The 20,224-nt window shown below is 42.8% G+C and overlaps 1 protein-coding gene across 1 annotated transcript in view; it reads left to right on the top strand.

Annotated features, from left to right (window-relative positions):
• The window catches only part of COX10 (cytochrome c oxidase assembly factor heme A:farnesyltransferase COX10), a 593,978-nt gene that overhangs the window by 127,323 nt on the left and 446,431 nt on the right, over positions 1-20,224 (top strand). Inside the window, exon 4 of the mRNA XM_078650861.1 lies at positions 11,233-11,357. Coding sequence (XP_078506987.1) covers positions 11,233-11,357 — 125 coding nt within the window. The remainder of the gene's footprint in view (positions 1-11,232; positions 11,358-20,224) is intronic.

Raw genomic sequence — 20,224 nt, 5'->3', positions numbered from 1 at the left:
CATAAATCCATAGTTCATAAGCCTGTAGATCTTGATTCTCTTTAATGGTGACTTGAATGCGAGTCTAAGGCCACAGGAAGCCCCTGGAGGTCATTAAAAAATTGGTCAAAGTGGGAAATTCCACTCCGTCTTGGAGAAGTAGAGCTTTGCGCGAGCTGCATCCCGTGCGCCACTGTACAACAGGGCACTCCGTTCAGCAGTCTCCTGCTGTAGTTTAGACATGTAGCTTTGAATCTGTAGCTGAGCCGAAGCTTTTTTAGCTGCCGTATATTGTCCTTTCTTTAGCAGCTGAAGTATGATAAGAAATCACTGATATCTCACCCAGTTGATTAATCTTGCCCTTCCAGCTGACGCCGCACTTCAAGAGCAGCGACATTTATGAATGAACAAGGAGTCCTACATTGGACACATCACATGCTCTTATACTCAAGCATACTTAAGATCTCTGTATATTGAAGTCTGACAAGCAGGATTTAATTCACCAGGCTGCCACGTGTAGTATGAGACGTTCCATTAAGGATCATCGTGATTGTGCTCAGGAATCGAAAGAAATGGATCCTGGCTTTGAAATGGAATGTGGAATTTCTTTACACTTTTTGGAAAGCACTGTTTTACAATTCCAGTAGTATTTGTTTGTTTTTAGCAGTGATTGGTATTGAGCAGCACTTTGCACAGCAGGTGCACCTTATGGTGAAAGCATGAGTCTGTATCTTCATTTTGGAGTTTCTTTACAGGGATCAACATTGCATTTAGTTAATACTTGCACAGACACAGAGGTGAGTAGTATCACTGATTAGGCAAGAGTCAATCTAGAAACCACATAATATCGTTGTGTATGCAGGAGATTGCAGACTGGATGGGACTGCAGTCACATTCTACATATGTGTACTTAAGTCAGTGCAATTTTTGCTTCAGATGCTTGATGGATGTATCCTACCACAGATTTCTCTTTCTATAAATACTATTTTCAGGCTTCAAACCTCTCTAGAAAACGTTTCCCCCAGCAATTATTCTCCAGTGCCGCCGAGTGGTGAAAATCCGATTTAAAATGTGATGGTACCACCGTATATTAGGCATTAACTAGTGTAGTTGTGTCAGTTCCTCCTTTCTATGCTTCATCAATGTAATCTGGTGCTCTTGGTCAGTGTATCATCAACATATTCTCTAGCTTTCAACAGTAATTTAGTCAAACCTCTCCGCAAAGGGCCTCAGGGTTTAAGTTGGTGCCGCAAGAATATGTCCCTTTTGGGCCCAAACAGCAACTGTATGCGGTGTTTCTGAGGATGGTACATGACACAGTGACCTGTGACTCTTTTGTCTCAATGCACCAGAAGGACATCAGAGGGCAGGAGGTTGTTATTTATGGTCAAACTCCGCAGGGAGACTCCCAAGCGGACTCCCTCCCACATAAGTTGCCTTCCAAGAAATCTTCTCCTTAAGGTCTTCCAACGAAAAAACATTAAAAACTCCATAAGAAGGAGAAAACTTTTTCTTTCTTGAGAAAGTGGTTTCCTTCCTGGAATGATTCAAAATCTCAATGTCATTCCGCTAAACCAGACCATTCTTTGGCAATTGTTGGCTTCTAAGACCACGAGACTGGAGTCTCCCAGCCTTTTGACTGCCCCCCGCACAGTTTGTGGTCTTATGGCTACCACTCCTGGATCTTTTCAGGACGGTTCTGGAACACTCTGGGCTATTCCTCAAGGATCGGTCCATTCATACTCAAGTGGTAACTGACAGCTTCAACCCCAACTGTGCACCTCCATGGACTTTGGCTCCGCTGCACCTTTTGCGTAGTCAAAATCATCTAAGATGACTTCCACGCATTTGCTCGAGTCCTTCTTCTCTGCCAACTTTAATGCTGGAGTCAACCAGAAGTCAGTGCAGGAAAGTATCATTCATATGACAAAAGAGAAGGCCAGATCTAAATTCAGCGATGTAGACTCTTGCGAGCATCTCCCCAAGATCTAAATTTTCACCCACTTGGAGGAGGTTTTCAGTTGAGATTCGCATGCATTGGTTATGGAAGATAAGAAAAGTGGCCTGACAGAGGATGATGTATGAGAGGCTAATCACCTCCGGCCTTCTTGGAATGCCGATGCTGCCATTTACATGCACTTAAAAATGCCAGTTGCCTAGATATTTCTCTAGAAGGGGGCTAAGGCTCGTGTTCTGGGCTTGGCCTCTCCTGCACAGAAATTTCATCATAATACCAGGGGGCATATGTAGGTAATTTCCATTTTGCGATTCTCAAATAGCGATTTTTAAGGAATCACTATTTGAGAATTGCAAAATGGGTTGTAGGTAATAATTCGCAATTTTTTTGCGAATCTCTAACATTCCTAAATAGCGATTAGCAAATTGCGAATCGCAATTAAGGAATGAGTGTCCCATTCATTCCTATGGGCCAAGAGGCCCATAGGAATGAATGGGGATACATTCTCAAATTGCGATTTTCTATGAGAAAATCACAATTTGAGTATCGCAATTCCAAGGGTGCCAGGGTGTCCAAAGGACACCTGTTGCACCCCTGGAATGTGCCTGTAAGTACATGTGGCGCACATACATGCCCTAAGGGCATATCTGTGCGCCACATGGCACTTTGATTTTTTTTTTAAATGCATTTTGAAAGGAAATTGCAAAATACCATCTACTTGAAGTAGGTGGTATTTTGCGATTCCTTAAGCCAAAATCGCAATTTTAAATGCACCCCTACATAGCATTTATGGAATCGCAAAATTGTGATTCCTTAAATGCTTGAGCAAAATAAGGAATTGGATTTTTTGCGATTCCTTATTTTGCTAAGTGGCATCTACATATCAAAATGCCGAATTTCGGCGTTTGCGAATCGCAAACGCCTACCTACATATGCCCCCTGTTGCTTTCTAGTTATTCTAGAGCTATGCATATTGACAGCGGCAGCCCTCTTAGCCCGTTCAAACATCATGGCAGTTATAGTAGTCCTTTCGAGACAGATGTGGAGTCAAGGGTGGACTGCAGAAGCAGCAGAGCCAGTCCCCACCATTTTCTGTGCATCTATACCCTTCTAATTCTCAGCTCCCAGGAAATCACCTCCGGGTGGAGGGGATTAAGCCATTTTGCTTCTCGGAGGGAGGCAATCACCACGGGTAGGTGGGAGTCACATCTGATCAAATGGAGCTATGCCATTCCCCTAGTATCTCCACCACACAATCCCTCTTCTCTCTGAGTGTGCTTGCCAGCTCATTGCTTGATCCTAAAGACAGACGTCCCCTTGCTGGACATAGGGACCATAGGAATTGTGCCTCTGGAAGAGAGTGGCAGAACGTTTTACTCCCTTTATGTCTTGGCCCCAAAGAAGGATGGGACCTGAGGCCTACCCTGGATCGCCATCTTCTGAACTTGTTCACCCAGCAGGAAAGTTCAGGATGCTGCTGCAGAAAAAGTGTTCATTGCTTTGAACTTGGGAGATTGGTTGGTGTCCTTACACCTCCAGGATGCCTACTTAATCTTTCAAGTCTCCACACCCACAATTATGTTCACTGTGTTATCCCGATACTTGTAGCTTGCGGTCCTACTTTTCAAACTGATAACTGCCCCATTGTCTTTACAAAGGTGCTGTTAGTTATGGCTTTTTTGTTGTGAAAGTTTGGAGTCCATGTATTTCCCGTGACTGGACAACTGGCTGATGAAGGTGGAGTCTCCAACGATGGGTAAAAACACATTTCCCCCAAACAATGGCTCTTTTTCCAACTTGGGTTTTAACCATCGATGTCTAGAAGTCGAATGTCACTCTGTACATGTAGATGGACCTTTATTGGGGCAGTGCTTGATACAACCCTTATGATCTCCTTTCCTACTCCGTGTATTTCTGATATTCAGAAGTTGATGCGCAACATCCTGTGATTCTGGGCAAATCTCCCCGTGCCTAAAAAAAGGAATGCGTCCTCATGTAATGCAACTGGTGCTTGTGTAGAGAGCTCAGATACCCGATATCTTCGGGTCAAGTTTGCGCTATATAAAACTCTGTAAATAATTAATTTTAAAAAGATGATTCACATGTGTGTGGCTCAAGTTCAGATCCCAGTCCTGCTGGTCTTGCTTCTTCTGGGCATCGTGGACTTGTGAAACCCATTGCTGCCTTTTTCCAGCGGATAAAGGAAAGCATTCCAGTGATATCTGTGGTGGCAGTGTTTGCAATATGGAAGATTTATGGGTGAGGTATGCATCTTCCAGTTAGTACATCTGGATCTGCACTTGTGGATGGATCCCTCCTACCTTCTGAGGGTTTGCCTATTCAGCCCCCCCTTGCTTAGTCTGCTGTTGTCACGGATGCCTCCTGGTACGGCTTGAGTGCTTATCTGTTCAACATGCTTGCAAGGGTCTTTTATTTCGTGTTGGTCCAGTGCGTGCACCTAAGTGTGGTCAAGCTGCAGATGATCTGTCGTACCTTGAAGGCGTTTCTCCCTTCCTTCTCAGGACCAGTCCCCAGTACTTTTTGACAACACTCATACTGTCCACTATATCAACAAACAGAACACTGTGTCATCATGGACTCTTTTGAGAGGCAATTTGCTTGTGGACATGATGCAGCAACGGGGAGTCTTCCCAATAGTGACTCCTATCTCAAGCTCCCTCAAGGTGATAGTTGGTTCCCTTGATCATCTATTGACTGAGGACCACAAGTGGGAGCTACACCCCAAAGTGGCGAAGGCATTCTTTTCCAGATTTGGGTTTCCACTCATGGATGTCTTCTCCATGGCTTAGAACAGGAAGTGTCCTCGGTTTTATTCTTTAGAGTTAACATTAGATATCTTCAAATATAACCTGTCCTGGAGGCTGCTGTATGCATTCCAGCTGATCCCACTTCTGTCCAGAGTACTGTGGAAAGGGCGGATGTACAGGGTGCTGATTTTGATCACTGTAGATTCGATTTGGTATGCCTCTTGGTACTCAACATTCTGCTGCCTTTACCTCTTCCATTCAGAGGAGATCTGCTCTCGTGGCAAGATAGTGAGGTCCTACACTCCAGTCCCCAGACATTGTGGCAGCATACATGGAGATTGAGTGATGCCAGCTAGAATTCTTTTGCCTTCCTGATAAGGTTCCAGACAACATCTTAGCCAGTAATTTTGCCTCTAAATCCATTTCTGTAAGTCATTGGAGCACGTTTGTGCAGTCGTGTGGGAAGAAGGCATTATTCCCTCTACAACATGTTTGTCTGACATCTTGAAGTTTGACCAGTTTGACTAGTTACTCTAAAAACCGTACTGTTTGTGGCGATTACTTCTGCTCACATGGTTGAAGAGCTTTTGCCCATTCAGTTCACTTGCCCATTGCAATTTTCCACCTGAATAAGTTGGTCATTTGGATTTGCCCTTTTTCTTACCCAAGAAAGTTTCTACATTTCATATATGACAGTCTGTTGGTGTTCTGTCTTTCTTTCCTGCATTGCCCCTGCCAAGGAGGAGGGCCATCTGCATAGAGTGTGGTAGAACCTAGGCATATGTTTTAGTTGTTCTACATCGATAGAACACAACAGGACAGAGTTGATGACCAGCTCTGTGTGGGCTTTGATGGAGCTAAAAAAGGGCAAATGCATATTTTTAGTGGAGCAGTCCTCTGTATCAAGATCTGCTGTACCCTTCCCAAGAAAGATCATTCAGAGGTTATTTATGCTCATTCCACCAGAGCAATTGCAGCTTCCACAGCTCTCTCCTCCGTTCCTTTTAGTAACATTTGCTAAGCTGCTGAGTGATTGTTATTGCATAACTTTGCAAAGCACTGCTGCCTCTCGTCTCAGGCATGCAGTGATAGTACTTTGCCCGAACTGTGTTGCACGATGCCCTTGGTTAACTGGCACCCCTTAGTAGCACCTCCCAAGGTGGTACTGCTTTAGGACTCATTCATAAGTTAAGCAATCTGTGAGAAGATGTATTCATGAGAAAAATATTTACTTCTGTTTGATAAAAAATAATCTTCCTGCAGTTTCCGCACCACCATCTGTCTCTTTGCCGATAAGCTAGTGTCACACTTTATCCTATTCAAGAAATGCAAACACATTATGTGCTGTATATGTCACTATTGTGACTTTTGGTTCATCTAAACATGTCTCAGATCAGCTCAGAAAAAAATATCTAGAATTGATGAAAGCACACTGATTGTTGCCTAATATATTTTAGCGATGTCACATCCGAAGTTATAGCTGGATCTGTGTTGTGCCGTCTGGTGGTGTTGGAGAATCATTGCTGAATAGAAAGCTTTCCAGCCCAATCATATACCTCGAAGGAATTATGACTGGGCATTTTTAAAGTTTAAAAGGTTAATTGAACTCTAAAAGAAAGTTGTAAACATATTTCATGTTAAAAATTCACGTAAATTCATTTGATATATTTATTTTAAATGTAGAACAAGCTAAATGAAACAAAATAATATAGGACTGTTAACTAAATTTTGTATTAAATATTAATTAAATGTTTTGAACAAAATTAAGTTTTTTTAATAGATTAATTTAAAATAAATCCTAGCCAAAGCAAAATGTTAATATTTATTATGAATTAAAAAGTACCTAAAATTACTAAACGGTATGTATGGAATTAATTTAAAATGTAAGTATTTAACAAAATAGTTACATTTATTTTTTAATTCAAAAGATTATTAAAATACGTATTAATAAATCTATATTTTATATTTATATTTACATTTTGAAAGAGAGAATTAAAATATCCATCTATTAAAGACAAAGTAAATTAATTTACTTTAACATTAATTTCAAATGGGGTTCTTTTTGAAGTCCCTTCTGATATTTTTCAGTGCCAGTGATTGGCCATATGTGGTGCTGGATTGCTTTATGTCTGAACTGTAGTACATTTATGACTTTTTGGGTTATTTTTGCTGTAGAAGTGAACTTTAGAAGTGCAGTTTGTAAATGGGAATGAACTTACAGTTTAACTCTCCCTAAACTCCTCCAATTTAGTAGCAACTATTCCCCATTTTCCAGCCACTCAGTTCCACAACTGCTATTCAGACGTATATGTATGTGTACAGAGCTCTCCAAAGTCAGGACGGAGATCTTGACGCATAAAAGATGAGAGAGGCGGAGACCTCCACATGTAGGATAGTCAATAGCATTTTGTAGAACATGATTAGAACTATTGTAGCATTACTAAACCTGCTATAAAATAAAGCTTGTGAATTGGCCCTGTAGTTTGTTTATGTTGTTCTATATGGTGCTTTAAAAGTGCCTGTGATTGTGAATCTGGGGTGTGAGATGTTGAGCAATACAGGCTTGTTGGCTGTTGCTGGGCAGGTTCATTGTGCTGTAAAGAGGATATTTCAGAAGACTTGGGTTGGTGACAGTGTGCAAGAGGTATTTATCTTTGTGACGTCTGAGATGTACGGAGTGACACGTTGATAGTAAGAAATGTTGTCTTAGTGAGAAGTGTGAATGACATATGGTGTGCAACATCTGGTGTCCAGAGCCAGATGAGCCGTTTGAAACCTAGGGAGGCATGCAATGAACGGTGATGGAATATTTCTAGCTTAGATGTTGCCTGGCGTCCAGGCACTGTATTTTTTGATGGTGAGGTGGTTTGTGTGGTATGGTGTTGAGAATTTGGTTTAAATTACCAAATTCTGCCATCAGGGCACAATATCTAAGTCCTGAGATATCCTTTAGCAATCTGTTGAGTGCTGTATGTAGTAATCCTGGTTCATTTAAATAAAGCAATTGGACTAATACACATGAAAAAAAAAATATTTGTAAAAGAAGTTCACAGGAGGAACAGGGGGCCCCTGATCAGATGGCGTAATCTTCTAACGTTAAGTGTGGTGTATGAGCGAAGAGTTGTGTTGTTGACTGTGTGTTCCTAACAATCCCTAGGTGCTGTTTACCCAAGATACCAGGCAGCTCAGCCAGTGGACTGTAAATTCTACAAGAATTTGCAGGAGAAGGCAAATGATTGGCATTGTTGCAAGGACAGTGATAGAGCAGTTTGGGTACTGTCCGAGGTTCGCTGGTATTGGTTGCGAGTCAGCCAGTTGTTAATGGCCAGGTAGACCCATCCCTAAGGGTTTGCGTTTGACAACTGGCAGATCTAGTTTCTTGAGCCCACTTTGTACTTCCTTGTAGGTGCAGTTCGGCACTCAGGGATTCTCAAGGGGCTCGTTCTGACTTGGGCTATGGTTTGTCGACCCATTCTTATAAAGGGAAACGTGAAGCTGCAAATGTCAGAATGCAAAGTGGGATTGGCTGGCGAGCCAGGGCTGGATAAAGCTGTTCCTTATTACCTTGCTTATTGGTCAAGAGGTGAGGTAGGAAGGAAGGGGCAGTAGCAGAGAGTTCATTTCATTGGCTCGCTTGAGCAAGGGTTGTATTGCTTCCGGTTCTGCTCAGAAGGGCTATTAACTTTCAAGGGTATTTCATCTCACAAACAGAACATCTTGCGCGAAAAAAGTGGTTTTGGAAAATACTCCTCCTGATGAAGAAAAGCTAATAAAAATGTAATTTCCACCAGGGGTGCCGGCCTCCTTAATGAGATGTCAGCGAGTCCTGCACAATTTACTTAATAAAGTTAATCAGAAGAAATCAATCAGCTGAAAGTGTAATTACCACAGTGGCAATATCCCATTTCAGGTTTGCATAACTAGACGATTTGTCGATCCAGCGCGCCCTTCTCTCTTTGTAAATTAGTGCTAAATTTGCTTTAATTAATGGCTGTAAAGCACATGGTGATAACTTCTTTTTTTAATTAAAATCTTGTCTACATGTCAAAGTGTGATTCATAAAATTCCAAAATTAATGTTTTCTGTCTCAAAAATGCTAATTCTCCCTGCATCGTAAGTCTGCGTAAGGTGATGGATGTGTGGATATGAAAAGGACTTCTTGCTAGCTTTATTCAAGAGAATTGCAAATAAAATCAGTACTCTTTTTTTTCCTCACGGTTATTTCCTGTTCACTTTGAATGTATACTGTTGTCTTTCATAAACTTCTGCGGTCTCCATAGAGTAAACTGCGAATTCCCTGGAAGCACGCGGACAACTCATCGAGGCCATTCTACTGGCAACGGTGCACAGTTAACATAGCATCCTATCCCAGTGGCGACCCCACTGTCAGCATTCTCTTTACTATGTAATACTGCCATGAAGGGTGAAAGGTGCAGCAGTTGAACTGACCTGTGTGTTTTTGCTCCCTGCAAGCTTGCAGATACATATCATACTCCATTTGGGCCTCTGTGTCAATGACATATCATTCGTAAGCTGTCAGTGCCTGCAGCTGCAAAAATGATTTCTTTGACAGTCTCCATGGCTCGCAGCGCTAGATATCCCGGGTACTTGAATTTCGAGGTATTAAATTTAGACGAATTATTTTGACCCACCCGTGTGACTGAGCCACTGATATGACTGAATTTGGCGAAATACTTCCTATGCGCGCATAGGTACTAAGCTTCTTCCTGATAAGCTTCCAGTGTTGCAGATCCGCAGGTAGCTCTGCTGACAGAACTGACATGCCCATAACCTTAATTGTATTGTAATTGCATCTAAAGAGTGCTTGCTATCCCTGGTGAGGATTTGAAGCAAATTACACTGAGCACCACGCTGCCCCAACGTTAGTGGTAAACCTAGTGGTTATTGATTATTTGAGGCTTTTGAATTAGTCTTGTGCTCTTAAGGAAACTAGTCTATGCATTTACTCCAGTTTCTTTGTGGTACACAAGATGGAGTAGGACGACAGCTTGCCCAGATGGGGAAGTTTCACCCAGCTCTTTTTGGTGGCTTTGACTGGCCCATAGTAGAAATGTCACCATCGCCCAAATAATTAATTTCTCTTCCAATGTAGCTTCTGTAACTGCACCTGCTTCAGTATTTAAGTTACAATATGGTAGTCCTCATCTTTCTCACTGCTTGCTGTTCCCTAACACATTTCACTTGGAAAAGAGACATATTATTCTTGCCCTTGTAGATGACCCCACTCTTGCATGATTATTTGGCTGCCATGTAATGTCAAAGCTGGTAGAAGATTGGCGCTCAGAACTGGGGAAACAATTCTAGATCTGCCCACGAGGACAGAAATAGCTGGATTTTAATAGTAAAACACACAAGATGATGGACGTTATTTTTGCATTTGTCCCCCCGAGGGAAACGGGTATGCTCAGACGTGAGTCCCGTGCTCTCCATGCCACTGGAATCAAGCTATCCTGGCTGATGACGGCTGATAGCCAGAAACGGTCCTAGGATGCTTGATTCCCTTCCAGGGAAGACATGGCTTGGCAGTTTGGGCTGGACTGTTCCCATGAGGCACAGGGTCAAGACTGATTTGCATATGGCCATGTCTAAACTGGTGTGGTGTGGTGAGCAAAATAACGATGGATTAAACCCAGATCTGTGACTGGGGGTGAATGTTTTGCCATTGTGCAACATTCCGTCCACCAATTGTTGTTTTTGCATTTTAATAGTCACAGTACTTGGGAGGTTTTTGCATAGTTTGTTTTGTAAAGTTTGCATTCTCATATAATGGGGCCGAGTGCAACTTCATGATAAGCAATTTTTATTGTTTGCTCAGGATCTTTTCTAAGGCTCTGATCATAGCTAAGTTAAGTAACTCTGTTGAAAGTAAAGGGTAAAGTCAGGCTGTCCACGGGCTATGCACGTTGTCCACCTCTGGAGCTGACCTGTTCTAGAGTTCATGGACACAATTGTACGGAAATTTTGGTGACCTTATAACCAATGACGGTGATCTGTATGTTTTAAGATTAGGAAGGTGTCTCGAAAGTATAAGTCACAAGGTGCTGCACTTTTAATATGGCCCCCGAATCTGGCGTGCAGCCAGGTGAGTCATAAGATACACTCAGTAAGTAATACCTGATGTTACTGCTCAATGACTGTTAACACCTCAGAACAACGAAAGACCAGATAGATCAGCAGTCTCCCTCTAACTTGATGGTCACCCCAATCTATGCTGGAAAGGGTTGCAGTATTTCCAGCAGACCAGTTTGACCTGCACAGACGTGTCTCTCATGATGCCAAGGGGGGGAGGGATGGGTGGGTTTGTATACTTTAATGTTGTCTTGAAAATAGACTGAGCACATTGCCATGTGTCTGATTCCTACCCCTCACCTGTCTTCCTGTTTGGTAAGTGTGACCGCCTCCCTTTAGGATAGCCGCCTCCATTGGAAGTGTCCCTTTCTTGTAATACATTCTTCAATCTATGTGTCTGAACTGAAACCTAAGGCTTTGCTCTTGTGTGTTCCCTAGCCCTGGTGGTGACCACTGCTGCAGCGGGCTATGCCATGGCCCCGGTGCCCTTTGACCCGACCTGCTTCCTGTTTGCCTCCCTTGGAACTGCCTTGGCTTCCTGTGCTGCTAACAGCATCAATCAGGTCAGTTACCTTTTTTCCAGTTCAATGTCTTTTCCAATTAGGAAACCTGGCTTCCTCTCCTGCCAAATATGAAGCCGTGTCTGCAATGCCCAGAACTGCGGATCTTACATGACCTCACCGATGGGCGTCCTTACCTGGTCTCCAGTTTTACCAGGCCTCTACTTCACTACACTCTGCGTTTCTGTTCCCGGAGGGTATGAACAGAGTGCGGGTTGCATGACTTCTGATTAGGAGCTGTATCACTCATTTGTATGAAATAAAAATCTCGTGATTACTTTAAGAAGTTATCCTCTCTATTCGGGTTTATGTCCTGACCTCTTCTTCCTTGCATATGTTCAACTCTAAAGGAACAGCCTCTTTTTAGTTATCTTTAAAAATCCGAATGCTTTTGCCATAATGCTGTCCTGCATCCTTTCCTTCAGAGTTTACGTTTTTACAGAACTGGGCTTCTCCTCGTAGGACTTGTGGTTAAATGTGCCTCAGTCTGGTCCTCTCTCTCCACAATGTCCAGTGACTAGCACCAGGGTTTATTCATCTGGAGATGTGTTGTTAAGAATTGGACAGAATAATATAGACTCAATCTCTATACCTGACACCCCAAATGAGCTTAGACAACTGAGCACTGTACCAGAATGTGTCCCAGAACTAGCCATGGTCTCGGTAAATGGCCTCTAAAGCTGGAGAGAATGTTTTAGATGTGACTTCCCCCAAAATGCACCTCATTACTTCAGATCTTGTTTCCAAAATTGGCTACACTACTTCAAGAAATAGCCTCAACAATTCTGAGATGCCTCCAGAAATGACCATAGTGCTCAAAATGTGGATCCCAGAATTCCCTCCCCCCTTAACTAGCTTCATATTGTTCTAGTAACAGGCACAGTGCTGTTGCAGTGCCCACACACACAGTGTGCAGTCCACCAATATTGCCTATGGATCTGGAAACCATACACCACTCACAGTGCAGAGCATGTACTACAGATGTGCCTACCCCAACTTAGGTGCCGTGCTCAACGTATGGCCCTCAAACTGCACCAGGTGTGGCCGTCGGAATCGAGCACAGTATCCCAGTATGCCTCCTATGCTAAGCCTATAACTTCAGATCTAGGCTCCACAAAAGGGGGATTTGTCTGCTTGAGGCCTGCAGATGTAGCAGCATCAGTGTCATGTACTCTGCTAAGACATACTGTATGTTTTGCCTCTACGTAATCACTAGTGTGGATGTGATCAGTGTGCTGCTTTCATTTACATGTTTGATGGTTTGTAGTGAAGTGGTATAGTTTATACGGAGTGGAGTACTGTTCTGAATTAGTGAGGTCCAGTTATATGCTGCCTCGGAGCTAAGTTGGATGCACTTGGATTGTAGTGACTAATGTGTCTGCATGGTGGTTATGATCGTTTGTTGTTATTGTTCTGCATAAAAATAGGCTATTTTTCTTCCAAATCCTCTTTTTGATCCTATTTGATCAATCTTGTACAATCTAATCAAACAGCTCATTATCCTAAAGAGTCCTTGGTTGCCCGTTTAAGGGAAATGGCAGTTAATCTGCTAAACTGTTGCAAATGCTTACATTCTGGAAATAGTAATTGTAACTGCTTCAATATGGCAGAACCCGATTTGTTGGTGCCGACATTCTCAATTATTTAGGTTTTACTTGAAATAGAGCTTGTTTGAGCTCACGGCTACCTGCCAGCTTAAATGGAGCTTGTAAAGCTGGTAATTTCCTCTGTGTACGACTTGTTCATCTGAGCAGAGAGTGCGTGTCAGCTGTCTGAGTTTGATGTGTGTGACTGTTGCGCTAGGTGGGCACATGCTGCTACTGCCCTAGCTGGCCACATGCTGCTACTGTCTTAGCTATGCACGTGTGGCTGCGCTGCTGCCCTAGCTAGGCACCTGCTGCTACTGCCATAGCTATGCACATGGGGCTGCTGCCCGAGCTGGGTTTATGCGGCTGCAGCTCGAGCTGGATCCATGTGGCTGCTGCTTGAGCTGGGCACATGCTGCTGCTGCTAGAGCTGGGCAAATGCGGCTGCTGCTCGAGCTGGGCACATGCGGATGCTGCTAGAGCTGGGCACATGCTGCTGCTGCTAGAGCTGGGCAAATGCGGCTGCTGCTAGAGCTGGGCACATGCTGCTGCTGTTCGAGCTGGGCACATGCGGCTGCTGCTCGAGCTGTGCATATTCGGCTGCTGCATGTACTGAACATTCACATCTACTACCTTAGGGTGATGTGTGGCGCTTTTGCCCATGCTGTATATTTGCGGCTTCCAGAGGTTGTCGGCTGCTACCTGAGGTCTAGATTTGTGGCTGCTGTTCAGCCTGCTCATCAGCAGCTGCTGCTGGAGTTGGACATCAGCATCTTCTACCCATGCACAATGTATGTGGGTGCTGCCTGTTGGAGACGTCTAACATGAGCACTGACCTACTGAGCTATATGCAGCATAAAACGTACATACCAACCTGTGGTGAACATATCGGACAAAACGATTAATAAAACTTGTGACATAGAATAATGAATCCCATGTAATGCGTTACCTGAGTGTTGTGTTTGTAGTGCTTGAGAATGTAGATGTTGAGAGTGATATGGAATCATCGAGGTAATACTTGTCTGGACTGCTCCTCAAGGGGCTATCCCACTTGGCTTACGATGGCGTGTGAATGTACTACTTCTGTCTCCTAGATCAAATGCAAAGCAGAAGGAATTTTGAGGGCACTTTTTTGCTATCGGTTTAAACTGTGTGTACTGTAGTAACCACCAATATCTTCAGGTTTGACAAATTAAGTGCAACAATTTTGCCAGATTATTTGCAGCCAGGTACAAGTCAATGTCGCTCACTGCTCCCGAGTTATCACCGCCAAAACAGTTCATTAGACAACACTTTCAAAAGTAAGCTCTTTAATTTTATAGATTCACAAATCACTGCAGCTATTGTTCCTATATTTTAATTCTACATCTGGTGATGTCCAGAGAACTTTGTTTACAATCCTAATAAAGACTTGCAAATCGAAAGATCTTCACAATTTTAATAAGGCCCTTTAAAGTACAGAGGAAGAGTTCAAAATGATGATTGCTGGGCGAAGCACACCCCTCAGCACGTGTAATCACACACTGTTCTACAGATTTGGCTGAAGAAAATTTTCATAAGGGTTGGATCTTTATCAAGTTAAACAAATTCTTCCAAGTTTTGAATAATCTGCACCTCCTGATATGATGAGATTAGCAGACACATGCTCAAATCATAAATATAGCTGTGTGTCACGTCTCCAAATACACATAGACCTCGTGAACTACGTAGATTTGGTTTTAGCACACTCTGTAGAAAAAAGGCACACATATTGCATTCGTGTTTTTGCACTATGTATGCATTTAATAGAGTTTTTATATTAAGATTCTTTACTGCACATGTTTATTTCTAGGAATACACTAACTGCATTTACTTAGAAAAAAAAGTAAAACGTGCATTTCAAGTAGAACACTTCTATTTGGTGAGCTGAAGAGAAGACAGATCAGGATATTTCATTTTAGCAATTATATTGCTATAACTGTCTCAAGGAACATGGAATAACATTCACATTTACTTGCAGGAGAATTATGTATGAGTAGTTCTCCTCAGCACAGTGTCTACAGACTCCTGATCAGTCGATGACTCAGTAGCTGACAATGGGGACGGTTCTTTCTGTACCAGATCTTAGATTGTGGAACTTTCTTTAACTCGAGCTTGAAGAGATGAACCATTGCATCTCTTCAAAAGGTTTCCTTTCCCTCCAAGGAAACCCCCGTCTGGTTCACTGAATAGCCTGCCTTTCTTTGTTATCTCAAATGGTTATTATTTCCTTTTGTTGACCATCCGATTGTCGTCCACCATTTTTTCTGGTTTCTCGTTTTACCTCTCACCAGACCCTAACCTATTATTCTGCCTTAAAAAATGTAAATAAAGCTAGCGGCTTTCCCTAGTGGGGTGGAATTCTGCTGTGTTTAGGAAGCGGGTCTGGATGGAGCTGGGCGTGAGCCCGTAGCGCCAAGGGTGGTCTCGGAGTCTGGAAATACACTGGGCACCTTTCCACCTCAGCCCCAGAGATCTTTTTCTTTCCTCGCCTGAATCTCAGAAACTCAATATGCTGCTTTTCAAATTAGTCTGTGCATCTTTCACTTTGCTCACAGCTCCAGTGCAGCAAGTGGCAGTTGGTGGGTCTAATCTATCAACTGCAACACCCACTTTAGTCCTGTGTAATAGCAATGCTATTTCGTCTCTCTGCAGCAACTGGCGCAAAGAAAGGGCCATGTTGAAATGTGTGTCCTTGATTACCTTAACTGCTGATAGAGGGTCTTCTCTTTCCCAGGAAGCCCTCTCGCCTGCCACCCTTCACATAGCACTGCCAGCTCTGCTGCTCGTCCTGGTGACATTTCAGCTGTGCTCTTGCTTATATTAATCCAGCCCTCCTTAAAGGAAGCTGTGACCCATTTTTGGACACTGGCGATCAGATGCTCTCATTTTTTGCCTCTCAGCTGATTTACTATACTTTTTTGTTTGACTCTTTGCAACCAGCATTTTATGGCTACTTCTCTGAAAAACATCCCGTGTCTGGTGCTCAGCCATCAGTGTCTCCCTCTGGTGGCTCTACAAGGCTTGAATCCTGGCATTCAGGAGAAAACTAAACTTAATTCCGTGTTCTCAACTTTTTATTACGTTTACATCTGTATCGGTCACCTCTGTCTGGATGATCTTGCATGATGTTACGGGGTCATTGATAGTTTAGTGTTTTAATGTGGTTAAAGTGGCTATGTCTGTAGCCTGTTTTGTATTTTTTTGTTTTTGTTTTAAACTGGGATGTTGCGGCTGATGTGGGTGAGATACCTTCGTTGGTATTCTACATAATTTTGAAGTGCATCAATTCCCCCCACCCCCACAAGGGAAGGCACTAAAGGGGGGGTGGGGGGGGGGATCTTGGAGTTTATTGTGAACTCTGCAGAAACAGACGCATTTTGGCAGTTGCCTTTCTCAGTGTCATCAGGCGCACCGGGAGCGGACAATACTTATCGTGAAAATTGTAGAAACATAAATAAAAACTTATGAACACATACCATAATGCAAATCTTGTTGTGGTGTCAACATTCCTGATAAACAATATATATATATCTATCTATATATATAAATATATTTATAGATAGATATATAGATAGATATATATAGATATATATATTAAAAAAATATATATATGATTTATAAAGCATTTTGTGTGGGGGACTTGGGTAGGATGAATTTACAGCCGTCAAGCCAAAAAACTTGATCATTAATACTAGTACCTTTTTTGTTCAAACTGCATGATCTTGGAGAGATCGCCTTTTCACCCTGCGGGTTGTGTGCAAAGAGTGCAGTGCTTGAGTGTGCAATGATTTCCAGTTCTGAGCTATGTCTAATATGAAAATTGTGTACATTTAGGTGGTTTCCAGCTAGGACACTGGTCGTCATACATATATTTGGATTTCCGTTTTATAATCCTTAAATTGATATAATTGAAAAAGAGACCAGGCTCCTTTAGTTCACCTTTCTTGTCAGTGGCCGAATCTGTCATTTCGTAATGATAATCCACGGCAAATAGGATAAAACAATGTAACCAGTTTTTGATAGTCTTCATTGCCGCTGTGCTGCTATTATCTATTGTTAGTCGAGTGCAGTTGTGTAGAGCGTGTGCTCCATGTCCAACAACATGCCAGGGATAGTAGAAGTAATGCTGCACACTGTTTGAACCCTTGCCGCACTCCTCCTCAGCATCCTTCAGTTTCGTCATTGTTGCTGAGGGGCGTCGGTAAAGGCAGGTAGTGGAAACTCCGAAAAGCAGCCAAACTGGTTGAGCCCTGCTTACTTTATGTTCTTTCTCCTACCTTCCTGACCCCTAGAACTAGTACTGGGGTACCGAAGAGCAAGCCACGTGTAGTGTCTGCTTTCTCTGGCTAACCCCAAGTGGCGTCTTTGGTGTGCACCAAAGGCCATAGCTGTAGCACACCTGTTCCAAAATCCCGCTCCCTCTGATAAATGACTGAACTCCTATGATACCGATTGGAACTCCATCTTTTAACAGTTATTCGTTCCCGCTAAAAAGTGTTTATGTGGCAAATCTTGAAGTGTCCAATTTCTACATTTGCATGTGACTGTCCAAATGTTTTTTTATAGTGTTTTTTCAATATATCACACAGCCATGTTTTGTAATGAATAATATATCTGCATCAGCATAAATGCAAGTTTGTCATATTCAAAGAAAATAGCAGTCATAGCATGTCTAATATCTTTCTCGATGTGCCCACATCTCATACCGTTGCTCATGACTCATCACAATTACTCCAGTGCAGTCTAATCTTACTCCATCTCTAGATGCCTTTTCTAGACCTTTTGTTGTGGTATTTCGTTATCCAAATTCTCCTCCTACTCCCCACCTATGGAAGCCCACCAATAGTTTCATCCTCATAACTTCATGTCCAGTCCATTCCCCATTTTAACCCTTCTCAGAAAGTTAATCCACAAGACTGTATTTCTGCTGTCGTGGTGGTCTGACGTCATGTGGTGAATCAGTTGTTTTAGCATATCCAGTCACTCCACCAGGTTGTCGTAATCCTATTGTCTTTCTGAGCAAGTCTAATATGTTGCTCCTCCCCCAGTGCCCATTCCAGCATGCCTCTCCTGCTAAGGTCTAAAGTCTAATGTATGGCCATCTGACTTTTTAGCTAAGATAAGCTAAAGCTAAGATAGTACTTAATGCTACAAATCGTCATTCCATTTACTTTTGAAAATCCCTAGTGTGCACTGTTTGATAGCATTGTTAGGTAAAGACCCTGTCGCCTTACGCAATCCTGTCACCGCTGTCTCCCAAAATTCACTAATAGATGGGCACCCACAAACTATGTGAAGGGAGTGTGGTATGTGAATCCTGCATCTTATAGATGCCTATGATCTCCCGTGGTGTATTCTGGTGAGTTTTTGTGGTGTGAGATGGGTTTTATGAAATTAACTGGCCATCAAGCCACCACATTTCTCTTGCTTCTGTGGCCTCCCCCTGCCACCTTGGACTAGAGCTGTGAATATATACCCTTACAATGCATGCGAATACATCGCTTGCCATTACAACGTCGTTGTTATAACAACTGTGTTGTTAGAACGCATACCATTACATCGCAAGCAATTACTACGACTTGCTGTAGGGACGCACTGGACTTAGGAATTGTATTATTTACTATTCCTGCCCCAGTTTGTGCAACAGCAGGGAAGGTGTTTGATTCACCAGTGCGCCCGCTACAGCAAGTCCTAGTTATGGCTTGCAATGTAATGGTATGCATGGTAACACGCAGTCTTTGTAACGACCATGTTGTAATGGTACAGCGTTGTGGAAACAGGGTTGTAAACGCTGGTTCCCAGAGCTGTGAATATATTCCACACAAATGAGATTGATAAAAAATTATTTTTTCTATCTTCTGAAAGATATCCCTCTATTTAGTATGCAGTGCCCTCACGCAGTGTCATGCTTCATCATAGGGCATGTTACAACACAGATGTATGTACAGTGGTTGAGCCCCTAAAGAAATTGCACTCTAGATTATATTTCATGGCTCAGAACACAAATATGACTGAAATTGTTCAGAGGTACTAAGTCATTTCAATTTTATTTTGTTATATTCAGCACAAGTCTTCTGCCCCCACCTGACTCGACACCATTGACACTGTGCTGGTTGTGGTTGGTGCATCTAGTAATGTTGTCCAAAGTTCCCGCTCTGTACATGTCAGTTTAGCATGTTGAAGAAACTGCCCGCGGCCCTCCCTAAATGCTGCCTTTACTAGAAATCTGTAGCAACAAGCTATTGCATCTTCATTATGTTTTTAAAAGATCTGACGTGCCACAGGAGCTTACCTGACATGAACGCTGGATGCCATAGAACTGTTTTTACTATGTTTCATATGCTCCCTACCTGCCAAACCACAAATTGGTAGTCACATGGGATACTGCACCCCAACATGCCTTCATCTTTTTGTGTATATGATAGGTTAGTTCCAGTCAAACGATCTTGCTCCCAGTTGGGACCATTGTTAAACCAGCTTGTTGCCTGTTGCAGATAGGATACTGCATAATACAGCAAAAGAGCAGAATACTCCAGTCCCTCACAAAGCCAAGGCAGTTTCAAAGTGGCCAGTTTAACCCTACTTTGGTTGCCTACCCAGATCAAAGACCACAGGAGAACATCCTGTTCTTTAACTACATTTTGTGCCTTGGGGCTCACAGATTTCTGGACAATGTGGAGGCAGCATGACAAGAAGATGATTTTGGCAAGTGAAATCTTACCCATTATTGACTGGGTCAGTGTGATCCAGAAGTCAGCCAATTGCTTTAGTCCTTGCAGTACTTTGCCCATGTTGTTCTTGTGTTGTGCCTCTACATTCTATGAGAACTGGATGCCTAGATACCGAAGCTCCCTGTTTGCCATTGTACTCTGAGGCCTTGCTCCCTTTAAGCCATCCTAGCGGTTATGACTTCCAGGGGCAACCAGTACCTTTCAAAGTGGTGGGGCAAGTGAAGTAATCAAAATAAAACACCCCCTCCCTCCAAAACCCTAAAGTAAACCACCTCTCCCTCCAAAAGCCCAAAATAAATCACCCCCTCTCCCTCCAAAAGCCCATAATAAATCACCCCCTACCTCCAAAAGCCCAAATAAAAACATAACACTAAATGCAAAATAAAACACAAGCACTACAGTTACATGCATTACACAAATAAAATAAATAAAACACCCTTACCCACAGGCTGCCCGGCCTCCTCGGTTCTTCTCTTTCTCTGATGCATGAAGAGCTCCCCTAATTAATCCGGACACTGCTCTCATGCTGTTA

Source organism: Lissotriton helveticus, chromosome 7 (assembly GCF_964261635.1).
Source record: "Lissotriton helveticus chromosome 7, aLisHel1.1, whole genome shotgun sequence".
Taxonomy (NCBI): Eukaryota; Metazoa; Chordata; class Amphibia; order Caudata; family Salamandridae; genus Lissotriton; species Lissotriton helveticus.
This window is presented reverse-complemented; position numbering and strand designations above follow the sequence as displayed.